Genomic DNA, 16,666 nt, shown 5'->3' with positions numbered 1-16,666 from the left:
ACTATTGGAGCTTCTCTGACAAGCTGAGTTTTGATTTTTATACTACAGAGAGGAAACTTAAGATTATAAGATCATCAAGCACAGGATCATAAAAGTTACTCAGGAACTTATGAAAACCTGGAGCAGGGCTGAGGGAGTGGAGACATAATAAATGCTGAGCACTGCCATTCTGTACGAACACTTAAAGGACCAAATACATGGGGCCTGTATTTCAGATCCTGCTGCCAGATTGCTGATACATGTAAGCCAGCCTAAGTAGCTAATACATTCAAAACTTTGTAAATCCAAATCCTTTTACTTTGAGTCAGGACTGAAAAGGGGAACTTGCCTTATCCCACTCAAATGATGCGTTCACAAAGAAAATATTTTCTTCTCACTACATAATTTGAGATTCTCTACTATCAAATGAATGGTTGTAGATTAATTATTGAGTAAGTACACAGCTTCTATAAAATTACTAGAAGCCTTGAAATACATTTGTATGTCTTATAATTGTAGAATTCATTTGAGTTATACATTTAAAAAATAACATGATACCTTTTTCTGTTTTTGTTTGTTTGTTTTTGTTGTTCTTGTCTTGGCACTCATCTGCCAAAGCTATAAGCACAAGCAGACCCCTGGATTTTGATAGGTGTCAGTTTGAACTTAGGTCCTTCTCTTTGTAGAGCAACCACTCCTGCACAATGAACCATCTCCCTGCTCGGTTGGTTTTGTGGAGAACCAAGAATTACATGATATCACACCAAAGTTATTTCAAAGCTGTTTTCCTGTACCAGTAAAAAACAGTCAAGGAGCTGGGCAGTTGTGGTGCACACATGCCTGTGAGTTTGAGACCAGCTTGGTCTGCAGAGTAAGTTCTAGGACAGCCAGAACTGTTACACAGAAAAACCCTGTTCAAAAAATAAACAACAACAAAAAGTAAATGAACTGTTTTAGAATATGTCATATATGGTTTAAAAAAAATCAAGTACAAAGTGTAATAGAGTTCAAGGCCAGCCTGATCTACAGCGTGAGTTCCAGGACAGCCAGGGCTACACAGAGAAACCCTGTCAGGGGGTGGGGGGGGGGGAGGAGAATGTAATAGAGTAAGTATTTACCATAGATTAATTCAGGGAAGGGTTGTAGTTTTGTTTATGTAGAAACTGGTTGCTTTTTTGCCTCTCCAGGATTGCTGTATATGAGTCTTCAGTAATTCTTTTAGTCTTAGTATCCATATAGAATCAAGTTGGTATTTAGGTATATAAAGAGTGAATATAGTATTTTGATTTTTCTGAGAACTGTTTTGAACTCAAAGGATACTCTTTCCCAAAGAAATTAAACATGCCAGTAGGCATGTTTGTGTTTTGGAAGTAGGTTTTAGTGCTAATGATTGAACATAGAATCTTACATGAGAGGCAATAGTTATATCCCTAGTCCTCTTATTTACCTTCTCAATTTAGAAAAATATACTGTTTAACACATATGAATGTTTTGCCTGCATGTATGTCTGTGAACTGTGCATATGCTTGTCAGGCAGAGGCAAAGGGTGTTAGATCCTCTGGAGCTGGCGTTACAGTTACGAACACTGTGATGATACTGAGACCCAAACCTTGTTCCTTTGGAAGAGAGGCAAATGCGCTTAACCACTAGCCATCTTTCTGGGCTTAAAACTTTGAAACATGTGGGGGTGATGGTGACACACATCTTTACTTTCAGTATTCAGGAGGCAGATCTCTGAGAGTTCCAGGCCAGCATGGTCTGCAGAGGGAGTTCAGGACAGCCAGGGCCACACAGAGAAACCCTGTCTTGAAAAACAAACTTTAAAACATGTTCTCACCAAGTTTCCTAGACAAGCCTTGAACTTTGAGTATTCCTGCCTCAGCCTTCTAAGTATCTGGAGTTATGTAGGTCTGCTTTAGCTAGTGTTCTTAACGTGGATATCCCATTTCAAAGCCTGTACATTTTGTCAATACTGATACATCCCCCTTCCACTTAGTATAAATGGACCTTAGTTAATAGTTTGTAAAAATGATTATTGTTGTCCATTTTTTTCTCCTCTTTTATTGTTCTGAATATCAGCATCTCAAAATTATTCTTTGTATCTACATAATGATCTGCATTTCACTTTCGGGACTGTCAAAATGGCTCAGTAGTTAAAGGTATGTATTACTTTTGTAGAAGACCCAAGCTTGTTTTCTAGCACCTATATCAGGTGGCTCACACTAACTCCAGCTCCAGGTTGGGTACCTATACATGTACAAAGATATATACATGTACCTATAACTAAATCTTACTTTAAAAGTCTTGTTCTTTATTTTTTAATCTCTGATCATTACAGTATTTCATATTTTTAACCTAATAGATCATATATACAATGTAATATTTATTACTTGAGTCTGAGACTCCCCTTCCCCCCCCCCCCGGCAGGGTTTCTCTGTGTAGCCCTGGCTATTCTAGAACTCACTGTATAAACCAGGTTGGCCTCAAAATCAGAGACCTCAGAAATCTGTCTGTCTATTCCTCTCAAGTGCTGGGATTAAAGGCATGTACCACCACTGCTTGGTCTGAGTTTTTTTCTACAATAGGTTTATTTTTATGTGTTAGAAACAAACTATTTTAAACATGTTTCTGGTATACATGGTGTATATAAGCTTGTGTTTCTATAGAATATACATGTGGTCTATAGCACTGTGTATGTATGTACATAGCACTTTATAATATATATTATTAATTCTCATCCTCATGAGTACTGTATCAGAATTCTTGCTGGTGTACATCTTCGGATCACCTTTTTTTTTTTTAGTAGAATCTGATATTACTGATATTAATTGGTGTACATCTTTGAATCACCTTGGTTTTTTTTTTAGTAGAATCTGATATATCTGATATTAATCAAATATAAAGTATTTGACTTTCTTCCCATTTCTTAGCACATAGCACTTAAAACCCTTGAAACTTTAACTGTTATAGTATCTTTTGTGTTTTAGTCAGATAACTAAGTATGTAAGGGCCCCTAAATAGCTTCAGGATAGGAGTTGATTGTCTGAAAGACTACAGCATTATTAATGGTCTTTTATATTTACCTTCTAGCTTCTAGAGAATAAAGACTGAAGATTAATTTAATGAATTTTACCTAACATAATAAACATACACAAAACCAAAAGAACTACTTCTGAGAGGCTTATAAAGCTGTGCATACAGGAGTTCCTGTAAGGAATGGTCTGTACACAGGAAGACATGAGGAGGTCACAGAACCCTGATTTATAGTCAGAAGCACAGAAAAGATGATGTGGAACTTGAAACTAGTGTCTGAATTTAGGGCTGTCTGAAGGAAGGGAGCCCTTTACTGTGTCATGTAATACTACCTCCCAAGTGAGGGGTTAGGACTGAATTTGAATTGGTAGTCATCCAAACAAGTCCACAGCAGGAGTGATTGCTTGTTTCCTGTTGGTAATGGAAAACCTAAATGTGACACATTGGTCACAGACATAGGACAAGCTATGTTTGTGTATTCCTATCCTTAATAAAAAGACAACCCAATTTTTTTTTAAAAGGCAAAGGATGAATAGGCACACCTCCAAAGAAAGCGTACATGGTTAATAAGCACAGGAAGACACGCTGAACATGATTAGCCATCAGGGAAATGCTGATCAAAACCATAATTGAGATGCTACTTGTTACAAATGCGGATGGAGTTGTGGATGTTTGCTTGCTTGCTTGCTTATTTGGTTGATTGGTCTGGTTTCCTTTTTGCTTTTTCTATTTCAGGCAAGGTCTCATCATGTCACCCAGGTTTACCTAGAAATCGATATGGTAGACTAGGAACACTTGAACTCATAGAGATCTGCTTTCCTCCAAGTGCTGGGATTAAAGGCATGTATCACAATGTGGTGGAGATAATTCACAATGACAGGCAGTAACAAATGATTTCAAGAATTTCTAGCTATGAGAGGCCTTATTCACTCTGCTAAAATGTCATATAGAAAACAGAATGGTGGTTCCCCAAGTCTAAATATAGTGTTGCTATATTACCCAATTGTTTCATTCTAAAGGATGTGCCCATAACGGGGAAAAAAAAAAAAACAAGTCCATATAAAGATTTTCTATTTAGAAATGAATGTTCATGGCAGTCTTCGTATTCCTGGTAGTAGACAAAACAATGTAAGCAATTCAAATTTCTATCAACTAATGAGTGAATAAAACGTGTGGTATATCCCTACAGTGGAATATTATTCATCAATAAAATGAAATACTAATAATGCTATGTTAGAAACAAGCCCTGAAGATATGTAAGCAAAGCAGGCAAGCCCTTAGAGACAGAGTATTTATTTATTTATTTTGGTAGGACTAGGGAAAATGGAAGTGGGGAAGATGGTTTAAGACAGTGGTTCTCAACCTTCCTAATGCTGCGACCCTTTATTTACAGTTCCTCATATAATGTGGTGACCCCAACCTTAAAACTACTTTATTTATACTTTATAACTGTAATTTTGCTATTGATATAAATTATAATGCAAATATCTGATAGATGACCCCTGTGAAACATTGTGACTCACAGGTTTAAGAGAGAACTACTTCTTTGTGGCATGATAAGGCATTTGAAGATTGATTGTGAAGATACATGTATAACAGAGTACTACACAGCACTGAATTGTATATTCAGTATGTTTGTACATACCATTTCAATAAAGCTGTTTTAAAAAGAAAATGTTACCAAACTTTTTAATTCAGAAATTAATGCAAAAGAAAGGGCCACCTCAACAAGCTAATATATGCTTCCTTAGCATTTATTTCTTTTTTAAAAATTGGGTGTATGCATGTGTTTGTGGAGGACAAAGCAGCTTTGGGAAGCACCCTTAGGAATGTCACCTTCCTTTGAGACCAGTTCTTTCATTAGCCAGGGAATCACTAATTAAGCTAGATTGGCTGGCCAATAATTTACAGGGATCCTTCTATCTCCACTTCCACAACACTGGGATTATTCCCATGCTGGGTCAGACTTATTCATACTTAAAAGGTAAGCATTTTACCAAGGTATGTTCCCAGCCCTATTTGAGATCTGTTCCTAGTCCTATTTATATCTTTTGGGGAATCACTTTCAGTTCCAGGAAATGAAAGGTAGTACTCAACTATAATAGCTCTTATTGCAAGAGTTCTGTAACAGATATTTCTTTTATGATCCTAAATCCTCAAGTGTAAAGAACATGGACTTTTGCCAAGCTTTGTGGCACATGCCTATAATCCTAGCACTCAGGAGTTAGAACATAGAGCCTAAGTCCAGTGTCTTGACTTCCACCTGTAACTACAGCACTCAAGAGGGTAGGGCCAGGAGAATTATACACAAGTTTGAAAACAGCCTGGACTACAGACAGAGACCAAGTCTCAAAATCAAAATTCACAGGAAAACTGGCTTTTCATTGACTGATGCATTATACATGGAAGAGTCCTACTAACATTTTTGAAAATTAATATTACATAATGAAGTTAAGTAAATCAATTAATTGTACAAGCATGCCCTATTTTATTGAACTTTGCAAATACAGTGCTTTTCACACATTAAAATAATATAACAACTCTAAATTAAGCAAGCCAGTCTACAGTATTTTTAGTAGCACAAGTGATCATTGACATCCTTAAGCTATAAAGTATTTTTAATTAAGGTTATATTTTTTTTTTCAGAAATGAAGCTTCTGCAAACTTACTAGGCTACTGTAAAGTATTAATATTGTTACTGTTTCTTCTTTGTTTGTTTTGGTTTTTTGAGACAGAGTCTTTCTGTATAGCCCTGGATGTTCTGGAATGCACTATGTAGACCAGACTGGTTTTAAACTCAAAAAGACCCCCTTGCTCCTGCCTCTGGAGAACTAAGGTTAAAGGGGTATGCCAATTTATATAATAATATATATATATAATTATTATGACAATGTTGTGCTGCTTTGAATGGGTTTCTTTTGACCTGCACACACAGAGCCAGCCTTTTCAATCTCTTGCCATCTTTCGAGTTTTCTCTTTGATTTGCAGCAGCTTTTCATATTCTGAATGAGGCCCCTTTGAGATACATATTATAAATTCTATTCTTGTACTCCAGGTTGTCTTAATTCTTTGTGGAATCATTGAACATGAGGTATTAATTTTAACAGTGTAGGTTTTTGTTTATTTGCTGTCTTGTTAAAGAAGTCAGCCCATCCCCAACACACACACACACACACACACACACACACACACACACACACACACACACACACCCCTAATGCATATGAAAGCCAGAAAATAGTCTGAGGTGTTGCACCACAAAACCATTTACTTGTTTGAAACAGGATTGCATTGTTCTAGAGCTCATCAGTTAGGCTAGTGTGCTTGGCTACTGAGTTCCAGGAATCTCTGTCTTTGCTTCTGAATGCTGAGATTACAAGTACTTGGCTCTGTGCCCCAAGCTTTTAATAATGTGTGTTGTGAGGGGAGCACTATACACATGGAAATTGCTTGTCTGGCATAGGAAAATCAGGGCGCCTTAAGAGTGAGCCCTTGAGACCTTTGTACCTTTTCTTTCAGACAGGATCTCTTAGTGACAGGCTAAGCAATTCCCCAGGATCCTGTTTGCCTGCATCCCTCAACACTCAGATGATAAGCACATGCCAAAACTCCTTTTTTCATTGTGTGGATGAGTATGTATGTTAGTGCAAGTGCTTTCCTGCGCATGGAGGTTGTCACTCATTCCTCAGGAACTTCCCACATTCTGTTTGAGACAGCATCACTCATTGACCTGAATCTTTTCCTCTAAGCCAGGCTACCTAGTCTAGAGCTAGGGTTCTGCCTGTTTCTTCCTTCCATCTCACCTTCACTGTGATTACAGGCATCTTACTGTGTTCGTGTAAGTTCTGGGGACTGAACTCATATCTCCACATTTGCACAGTAAGCAGTTTATCACATGAGCAGTCTTCCTAACCCAAGAAATCTTCTCTAACTTGAGTCAGAGATAATATTCCATATTCATGAGGACTTCTAAAATTTTGTTCTTACATTTAAAAGCTTTGTACCACACTTAAGATTAAATTTTGCATAAAAAAAAAAATAAAGTAGCTAGGCGGGGTGGTGGTGGCTGCGCACGCCTTTAATCCCAGCACTTGGGAGGCAGAGGCAGGCGGATTTCTGAGTTCAAGAGGCCAGCCTGGTCTACAGAGTGAGTTCCAGGACAGCTAGGGCTACACAGAGAAACCCTGTCTCGAAAAACAACAACAAAAAAAAGAGTAGCTAGGATTGTCTTTGAGAGGATCAATATGTGTTAAGTGTTTGTGTGTGTGTACACATTTTTTTTTTCAAATCGAACTCTACTATTTATTGGCCTTAAGTTTTGATTTATCTTTCTCTTTTTTAAGTTTATTTTTTATTGGATATTTTATTTACATTTCAGATGCCATCTCCTTTCCCCATTTTCCCTCCCTAGAAAACTCCTATCCCATGCCCCCTTCTCCTTTTTGCTTTTATACAATTTTTTTTAATGTTAACCAAAGGTTTTATAAGTTTGGTAATGCTCAATATCAATGAGAAGTGTAACCTAATACCCAACCTAGATGTATCAACTATCTTTTACTGGCAGAGACACATGAACATCCACCTCCATGTCCCCCCTCTCTCTCTCTCATCACCTAGCTCCTCCTCCTCTCCTTACTCCTCTTTTTCTCCTTACTCATCCCACCTTAGCTCCTCCTACATATCACCCTTCCTGTTAAAATAAAACTTTTCTCTCAAAATACAGTTAGAGCATAACTATACCAATTTATGTCAGTAAGATGCAAGATAGACCTAATACCCAGTCCATTTTGTTGACTAAGCAGAACCTCTGTCATCTCTTCTAAATAAAAGACCTAGTTCTGAACCTGGCTTTTTTCTTGGCTTTAGAATGAATGTCAGCTGAAAACCATTCTCTCAAATCCTGTATGTTTATGGGCATCTTGTTCTTTAGGGAAGTTTTCTTCTATAATTTTGTTGAAGATATTTATTGGCCCTTTAAGTTGGGAATCTTCACTCTCATCTATACCTATTATTCTTAGGTTTGGTCTCCTCATTGTGTCCTGGATTTCCTGGATATTTTGTGTTAAGAACTTTTTGCATTTTGCATTTTCTTTGATAGTTGTGTCAATATTTTCTATGGTATCTTCTGCACCTGACATTCTCTCTTCTATCTCTTATATTCTGTTGGTGATGCTTGTGTCTATGACTCCTGATTTCTTTTCTAGGTTTTCTATCTCCAGCGTAGTCTCCCTTTGTGATTTCTTGATTGTTTCTACTTCCATTTATATGTCCTGGATGGTTTTGTTCAATTCCTTCACCTGTTTGGTTGTGTTCTCTTGTAATTCTTTAAGGGATTTTTGTGTTTCCACTTTAAGAGCTCCTACCTGTTTACCTGTGTTCTCCTCAAATTCTTTGAGAGTGTTATTTATGTCCTTCTTAAAGTCCTCTATCATCATCATTAGAAGTGATTTTAAATCTGAATCTTGCTTTCCTAGTAATACGGGGAATTCAGGACTCTCTTGTGTGGGAGAACTAGGTCCTAATGATGCCAAGTACCCTGGGTTGCTGATGCTTTATGTTGTTGCGCTTGCCTTTTGCCATCTGGATCTCCTTAGTGCTACCTGCCCTGTCTCTAACTGGAGCCTGTCTTTCCTGTTACCTTGGTTGTATCAGAACTGTGTGGGGTGGGTGTAACTACTGGGGTAAGAGCTGGGGCCCAAAATCTGCTCAGTGCTCAGGTGCAGACAGTATATTTATTGCCCAGGTTAGAGCTCTGGGAGCCCCTCTTCCTTTGGGTTTTTAGAGATTGGGGGCAGAGCTGCCACCCAAGATCTGCTCAGTGCTCTTGCCTAGATGGAAAGGAGCCAGTTACTCCCTGTTTGGGGCGGGTGTTGCTGTCTGCTTACCTAAGATACTGCCCGAGTTAGAGTTCCTGGGAGCCCCGCTTCCTGTGGGTTCTGTGTGATTGGGGGCAGAGCTGCTGTTTGGGGTCTGCCGTGTGTACACATTTATGAGACATCGTTTCTGTCTTTTTTGGCTTTATTAGGAAGGTCTTAAATGTTATTTGATGAAACAATTTCTTTGTGTTTCCCTCTATATTTTGTTTTGGATTGTTTATTTGAGACTTGTGTAGATATTGTTGTGTAGTAAGGATGGCTTTTCCTGATGCTCCTGCATCTCTGTATCCTTAGTGCTAGGACACACATGAACCAACAATTTCACTTTTGTTTCTTCTGGAACTTCTATAATGCAATGTTATTTATTCTCCTGTGCCAACACACACACACACACACACACACACACACACAATCTCCCTTTTCTTTTTTCTACCCCAAATCCCCAACTGAACTAATTTAAAAGACCTGTCTACATTCAGAAATTCTGATTGACATATCTATTCTTAAGACTCTTAAATTTTAAATTTTTCATTCATTGAAGTTTTCAATTCTAAGGTTTCTGTTGGGGGTTTTGTTGCTTTGTTTTGTTTTATGATCTCGATTGAATTTTTTATTCAGGTCATAGATTGCTTTTCTGATTTCATTAAATTATCTGTCAGGTTTTTTTTTTATTTTTTTCTTGACTCATGTCATGCTTCAGTAAGATCATTTATTCAGAATTCCTCTCTAGGCAGTTTGTAAATGTACTTTTATTTGAGGTTAGATAGTTGGAGATGATTGTGTTCCTTGACAGATGGCATTTTTACTTTTACATGTTTCTATTGTCCCTAAATTGATATCTGCATCTAATACTATAATCTATCTTGTTTTATGTTTGTTCCCCCTTGTGTAGAGAGAGATTTTTCTGTGAGTTTTTCTACTAGCCTTTCCATTGAATATGGTGTGTAAACTTTGATTCTGGGTTAACTCTGTGTGACTTCTGCAGTTTTCTTTAACTGTGGTCCTTGTACAAAACATCTGTACTGATGTCAGTGATCTAGGCTGAACCCATAAATCAATATGGTAGTACTACAGCTTTTCCTCCACCTGAAAAGGCCAGGCTTGCTTCTCTTGGCTTTCACTGTGTAAACTATGTATTTTCTAGGCATGGTCACTGAGTTTGGGAGCAAGGATTTCAGCTTTTCTGCTGGACATAGATCTATGTATCATATACAGACATGCTGGAATGACAATTTTCTCTCAAGAATGGAGATCCACATAGCTACTAGCTCTCAAGGGAGGGTGTACTCTGGCAGCAGATTCAGTTTCACAATGGCTTCAAGCTATAATGGATTAGACCATGGTTGTGAATATATATTATGGGCCTTACTCTGGTAATAAAGTTACATAAACTTCAAGCAACTTTCTAAATTATAAAGAGCCTATGAGGGCCACAAGAGTCATCTGTGTAGTCACCCACAGGGCAATAGAGACTATTGATGTCTTGTTCTTCATTTCTTAAGAACTCCATCTTAGCTGTCAGACAGTCATGATTGAGGAAACATCTCATAGAGGAGACAGCATGCTTTACTCTTTTCTGTGGTATTATTGGGGACTTTGTGTTTCACAGCAATGTCACCACTGCAGTCAAATATATAGTATATTATAGTCTAGTCTGTTTCTCTTGAAAGAATGGGAAGGGGTGGACCTGACAACAGTGAACAGCAGACAGCTCTAGTCAGTCACTCTGCTGGCATTTTTATTTTTTAAAACAAGTACATGGTAAGAACACCCCCTCCCTCCCTTTCTCCCTCCCTCCCTTTCTCCCTCCCTCCCTCCCTTCCTCCCTCCCTCCCTCCCTCCCTCCCTCCCTCCCGTATGTGTGTGTGTGTGTGTACAATGTGCATGCCATAACTCATATGTGTAGGTCAGGGAACAACTTGTTAGAGTCTGTTCTCTCCTCCTACCTTCTGGGTTTCAGGGATTGAACTCAGGTCATCAGGCTTGTTGGCAAGTGGTTTTACTTTGTTATGGTCCCTGCTTCTTAATTTAAATTCTAAGTACAGTATTTCATTGTAGATGTCCAGCTGGTAATCTTCTCTTCTGATATGTTGAAAATCTGATGATAACTAAGCATTTCAGTATACCAATATATTCACTAGGCCTTTTTAAAAAAAATTAAGCTCAAGGTATTTCATTAATAATGCATAACTCAGTAATAGGAATATTTTTCTTGAACTATACCCGCAATACATTGTCTATACCTTCCATTTTGAGTTTCTTTAAGTGGTATGAGAAATTAAGCCCTTAACTGACCATGTTAAGCCAGGCCTGGTGGCGCGTGTCTGTAATCTCCTCGTCATGAAAGCAGAGGTAGGATAATCTTGAGTTTTTGGCCTACATGGATTACATAAGACTAGGTCAGTTTGTGGTACGTAGGACAGAACTAGCTTAGAGTAAAAGTCTGCCTCTTTATAAAAGCAGGCAGCTTTAGTGTTTCCGTTTCTCACCCTTTTCCAATTTTCCAGCACTTTATTGAATTTTCAAAATAACATTTAGCCTGATGATTATGGAAATACTTGGTTCTTCATTCCTGATTTTGCTATTTAAATAAGCTACAAATACACAAATTACTAACACATTTTACCCTTGGCAAACATAGACCCCATTGTATGATCAAGAGTGTGTGGATTTTATTAGTGGAAGACTATGAGTCAAAGTACCTTGTGTAAAAACTAGTTATTTATAATATCCAGGAATCCAAGAATATTGGTTAATTATGTGAGTTAAATAAAGGTTGATTAAGAGCTTCTTGTGTTCTATTATTTAAGTAACCATTTGGGGACATATAATTGTTTTCAGCATTTGCTTCCTACAGTGATTGAATAAACAGGTTGGAATTCATTTTTAAAAAGTTAAGTTTTAAAGCCATATTTTACTAAAAGGAATTTTAGTTATTTTATTGCCTAATTTTCAGTGTTGAACTGTAGTAGAGTGAAATAAGATCTGTATTTTTCTTTCATTATTCAATAATTCCCTTTTATTTTGATTTGCATAGAGGACTGTTTTGTTGCATGAGTCATAAGCCAGCTTCATAGTATTTCCAGCATTGAGTCACAGAACTGCAGGCATCTCAGACACAGATGACTCACTTCTGTGGCATTGTGCTTTCTGTTGTGTTGATTCATTGCGGTAGAGATGGTTTTCTATTGGACTAGGTCTGATCACATTTTAACATTAGCAACATTTGTTTGTTTAATGGGTAGCACCAAAAAGCCTAGGCAACGAGTTCTTTTAAAACATACTTATAAATTAGTCTTCAGCTTTCAGTAAATCCTTATCTTTCAGTGTTTGCTCGATATTCTGTGTAAGCTTTTGAACAACTGTTTGATTCATGATTTCTCTCAATGTATTCCATTTCCTGGAGTGAAAATTAAAATAAAAAGTGTGATGCAGTAGATTTTAACTCTGGTCATAGAGAGGAAAAATTCTTAGCTCACTAACTTATTTAACATTAATAGCACTAAATTTCCTATACAGTATTTTTATATAGTATTGCTAAGCCTCCCCGTTCTTATCCCCAGTCTGAGCTGTTCTTTTCTTTGAGTAATTTAGAGAGTCCCAACTAGAAAATCATCACAAAATCAAGTAAATGTATTATCTTTTGCAATCTTGAGCTGAGGAGATAGCTCAGTGGGTAAAGTGCTTATTGGACAAGCATGAGGAACAAAGTTTGATATCTGACCCCCACATAAAAGCTGGATGTGGTAGTGTATGATTACCAGCACGAGGAAGGCAGAAAGTTTCCTGGGGATCCTTGGACAATCAGCCTACCCAGATCTGTAAGCCTTGGGTCCCAGAACTGATCCTGTCTGAACAAAGCAGACAGTTCCTGATGAAATCCTGAGGTTGACATCTGGCCTCTACATGCACACATACACAGCCATGTATCCACACATACAACATCCCTCCCCCTAAAAAAAAACAAAAAAACAAAAAAAAACAAAACCATGAAGACTGGAGTAATATACTACTTTATATACGCTTTTTTTTTCCCTGATAGTCTACAAGTTGGTTTTCCAAGATGGTGGCTCGGTTCTTGAGATCATTCACAATCATATCATCATATTCACAGTCTGCTGTGATAGTGGCCTACATCTACATGTTCAAAGCTGGCTCAGTTTCAAATCTGCCATTCAGCCTATGGGAAGTGGGAAGATACTCCAGATATAATCTAGTTTTTGTTTTGTTTTCATTTCATTTTGTTCTTTAGATAAGCTCTTGCTGTATAGTTTAACCTGATCCAGAACTCCACTTTGTAGCCCAGAGTAGAATTGAACTTTGATCTCTTTGCCCTCAGCCTCCCCAAATGCTGCTGCTGTGCATGCAGAGTCATCCAACTTGACAGTTACCTTTTAAAGGGATGGCCTTTTGAAAAGGCCTGTGGTTTGACTTCACTCTTCTACTATTGGTCCACACTAAGTATAAGTAGCATAACTTGAGGTAATCTAGGAATATAACCTCTCACCATGCGAGTCAATGACAAGCTACAACTTGCTTTCTATAGACAGCAGGAAGAACGGAGTTAAAACAAACAAACAAAAAACCTTATTGTATTACAAAAGCCTCACGCATGTAAATTTCAAAATAATTATCCCTAAATAAATAAATTTTTTAATACAGCCATGTCAGTAATAGTCAATTGTAAATTTGTATATTAATTAAAAATCTCTTAATGTGACATTACTTTGTGCCTGGCTTCATTAATTGGAGTACACTTGATTAAGAGAAAGAAAATGACAAAGCTGTACATTTAATGGAGCTCCCCTTTCTGGAGGAAGATTTGGAATAGGATGTGTTTTTCTTCTTTAAAACAGACATGTGTATTCTGGATATGAAAGTACAAACTTAATAAACATTAAGACTAACCTTAGTATTATGTTAAAGGATAATTTTAAACTCACAAAGACATTTTTTTTCTACGATCCCTATGAATACTTCTATGGAAAATTTTTATTGGTAAATTCTCAATTATTTGAAGTTTGTATTTAGTGTGTTAAGCTAACAATTCTAAACTGTTTTAAAAATGTGGAAGTATATTGGGGGGGAAAGTAGCATATAAAAAAATATTTGCTCAAGCTGGGCATAGCAGTGCATTCCTTTAATCCCAGCACTTGGGAAGCAGACACAGATGGAGATCTCTAGTCTATACAATGAGACCCTGTCTTGAAAAACTGTGTGTGTGCACGCATGCATGTGTACACTTGTGCGTGGGTGCACTTGTGCTTGTATGTGGTGTGTGTGTGTTCGCGTGCACACATGTGCACAAGTATGTGTGTATGCCCAGTTGTAGTATATGAATCAATAAAATATCAAACTGTTTCCTTGTCTATATTTCCATTTTTATTTATTTATTGATGGACTTTATACAGGCTGAATATTTCTTATCTAAAATTCTTGGGATCAGAGTGTGTGAGATTTCAGATTTTTACAAATATTTGGAGGGGTATTTACCTGTCTATCTAACATTGTTTTGAGGATGAGATTCAAGAATCAAATTGTGAGATTTACCATCTCATGTGCCTTATACACATCAGCTGAGTATAATTGTGCATAATATCTTTAAGAATTTTACATGTGAAACAAAATTTCTTCAAAGTTACTTTTTCATTTATGGTGAAAAATTTATGACATATCACCTCTCGAAACTTTTTGGAATGTGTTTCATTTCAGTTATTTTAAAAATAGGACTAGCAGTTTGGCTCAGGACTGAGCAGTTTGGTTCAAGCCATGGTTTATAGCCAGGAATATTTGTAAAGGCTTTTACTTGTCTTAGCTATGAAACACTCAAGATTTTGTTGGTGAGACTTGCAGAGTAATGGTTTGGAAATGATGATAATTTGGTCGTTAATAGTGTTGAATTTCATTCACACAACATTATTTTTTATTTTTAAAATGCTATTTTCTCTTTCACAGGACAATGAGAAGAGAACTCCTTTGCATGCTGCTGCCTACCTTGGGGATGCAGAAATCATTGAGCTGCTCATTTTATCAGGTATGGCAACTCCTGGGATGAGTTTATGGTGTCTTGTTGTAGTGAGTGTTTGTCAAGCTGGAATGCCTGCAGAATGCATAACCTGTGTCTTAATACTGATTTCATAAGTAAACCAGTTCAGTTATTTACTCTACAAAGTTTGATCATATAACCTGTTTTGGATACATAAAGTACTTCAAGAAGTAGATCAAAGATTACTGTCCTTACAGACTTTTCTAATTTGATAAATACAAACCATTTGATAATTTGTTTAAAAAATAATAATTGCTACTATGGAAAAATGAAAAACATGGATAAGGAGGAATAATAGGAAAGAGACAAATGTTATAAAAGGCCTTCTGAGCCAGGCAGTGGTGGTGCACGCCTTTAATCCCAGCACTTGGGAGGCAGAGGCAGGCGGATTTCTGAGTTCCAGGACAGCCTGGTCTACAGAGTGAGTTCCAGGACAGCCAGGGCTACACAGAGAAACCCTGTCTCGAAAAAAAACCAAAAAGAAAAACAAACAAAAAAAAAGGCCTTCTGCATTTTAATTTTGATGGATCTCATTTAATACAGAGTTAGGAGGAGACAGTTGCATCTCTCCAAAGGTGACTTTTCCAAAGAAAAAGGGTATAAGGCCCAGCAACTAAATGGTAAAAATAAGTTTTACTGTGTACAGAAGTTTAAGGTGGTGCCAACAGAACTTCTTTCTTTAAATGGCTTTTTTTTTTTTTTTTTTTTTTTAAGAGCTGAGGATATGATTCAGTTGGTAAGTTTAGATCCCTAGCACCCTCAGAAGAGTCCGGTACAGCAGTGAGGCCTGTAATCCTAGTGCTAGGGAGGCAGGAACGGGGATAGCTGGAGTTTGCTAGCCAGCCAGTTTGCTTAGCAAAAGCAGTGGATTCTAGGTTCACTGAGAGACATTGTCTCAAAAAATAGGTGGAAATGACTAAGGAAGACAGCCCCACATTGGCATCTGGCTTCCACATGCACATTCATACCACAGGCGCCCATATCAGAACACATGCACCAAAAAGAAAGTAGCTTGTATTTCAATTTTTTGAAGGTCTTTAAAATGCTTTTGAAGAAATTATGCTTTATGGCCTGAGTATGTAACTCAGTTGGTCTAACATACAGGATGCCCTGGGTTTAATACCCAGTTCTCCAGCACTGCCTAAGCTGGATGTGATGGTATACATGTTGCTGTAATCCCAGCTCTTGAGAGAGAGAGCAGCAGGAGAATCAGGAGTCCAAGGTAATTCTCAACTATAATATGTAATAATGGACAACAACAATACCCTGTTATAAACATAGTGGGAGGAAGGTACAACCTGAGGTTGTCTTCTGACTACCACACACATGATAGCAGATGCATATGTGTACTCTTAACACATCACTACATACACACACCATATAGGCATATACACAGCATACATAGAAAGATAAGAAAATGGCTGTGTAGGAAGCAGTACAGTTTTGTTTATTTTAATGTCTAAGACTTCGGATAACTACTGCTATGGATTTTTTTTTAAAGAATCCTATTTGTTTTTATTTTAATATACTTGCTATTTTATATGATCTTGAATGAAGGGGTTCATTTTCCCATTTAATTAATTTTTTTATGCCTAGAAAAAACTTTAGATGCTAGAGCTGAGTCAAACTCAGTCTCTTTCAAAAGTGAATATTTCCAGTAATGACTTTAGTTACCAAGTAAAAGCTGTGTAATAACTAACTACAGTGCAAGTGAGTTCATCCAGACCAAATG

General features: G+C 37.3%; 1 protein-coding gene across 3 annotated transcripts in view; it reads left to right on the top strand.

Moving 5' to 3' along the window:
• Ankrd28 (ankyrin repeat domain 28) overlaps window positions 1-16,666 on the top strand; it is a 134,189-nt gene that overhangs the window by 57,902 nt on the left and 59,621 nt on the right. For all 3 annotated transcript variants that reach the window (XM_034497951.2, XM_034497950.2, XM_076931406.1), the window contains exon 3: window positions 14,844-14,922. In XM_034497951.2, coding sequence (XP_034353842.1) covers window positions 14,844-14,922 — 79 coding nt within the window. The remainder of the gene's footprint in view (window positions 1-14,843; window positions 14,923-16,666) is intronic.

This window comes from Arvicanthis niloticus, chromosome 3 (genome assembly GCF_011762505.2).
Source record: "Arvicanthis niloticus isolate mArvNil1 chromosome 3, mArvNil1.pat.X, whole genome shotgun sequence".
Taxonomy (NCBI): domain Eukaryota; kingdom Metazoa; phylum Chordata; class Mammalia; order Rodentia; family Muridae; genus Arvicanthis; species Arvicanthis niloticus.
Note: the sequence above shows the minus strand (reverse complement) of the source record. Positions and strands in the feature narration are given on the sequence as shown.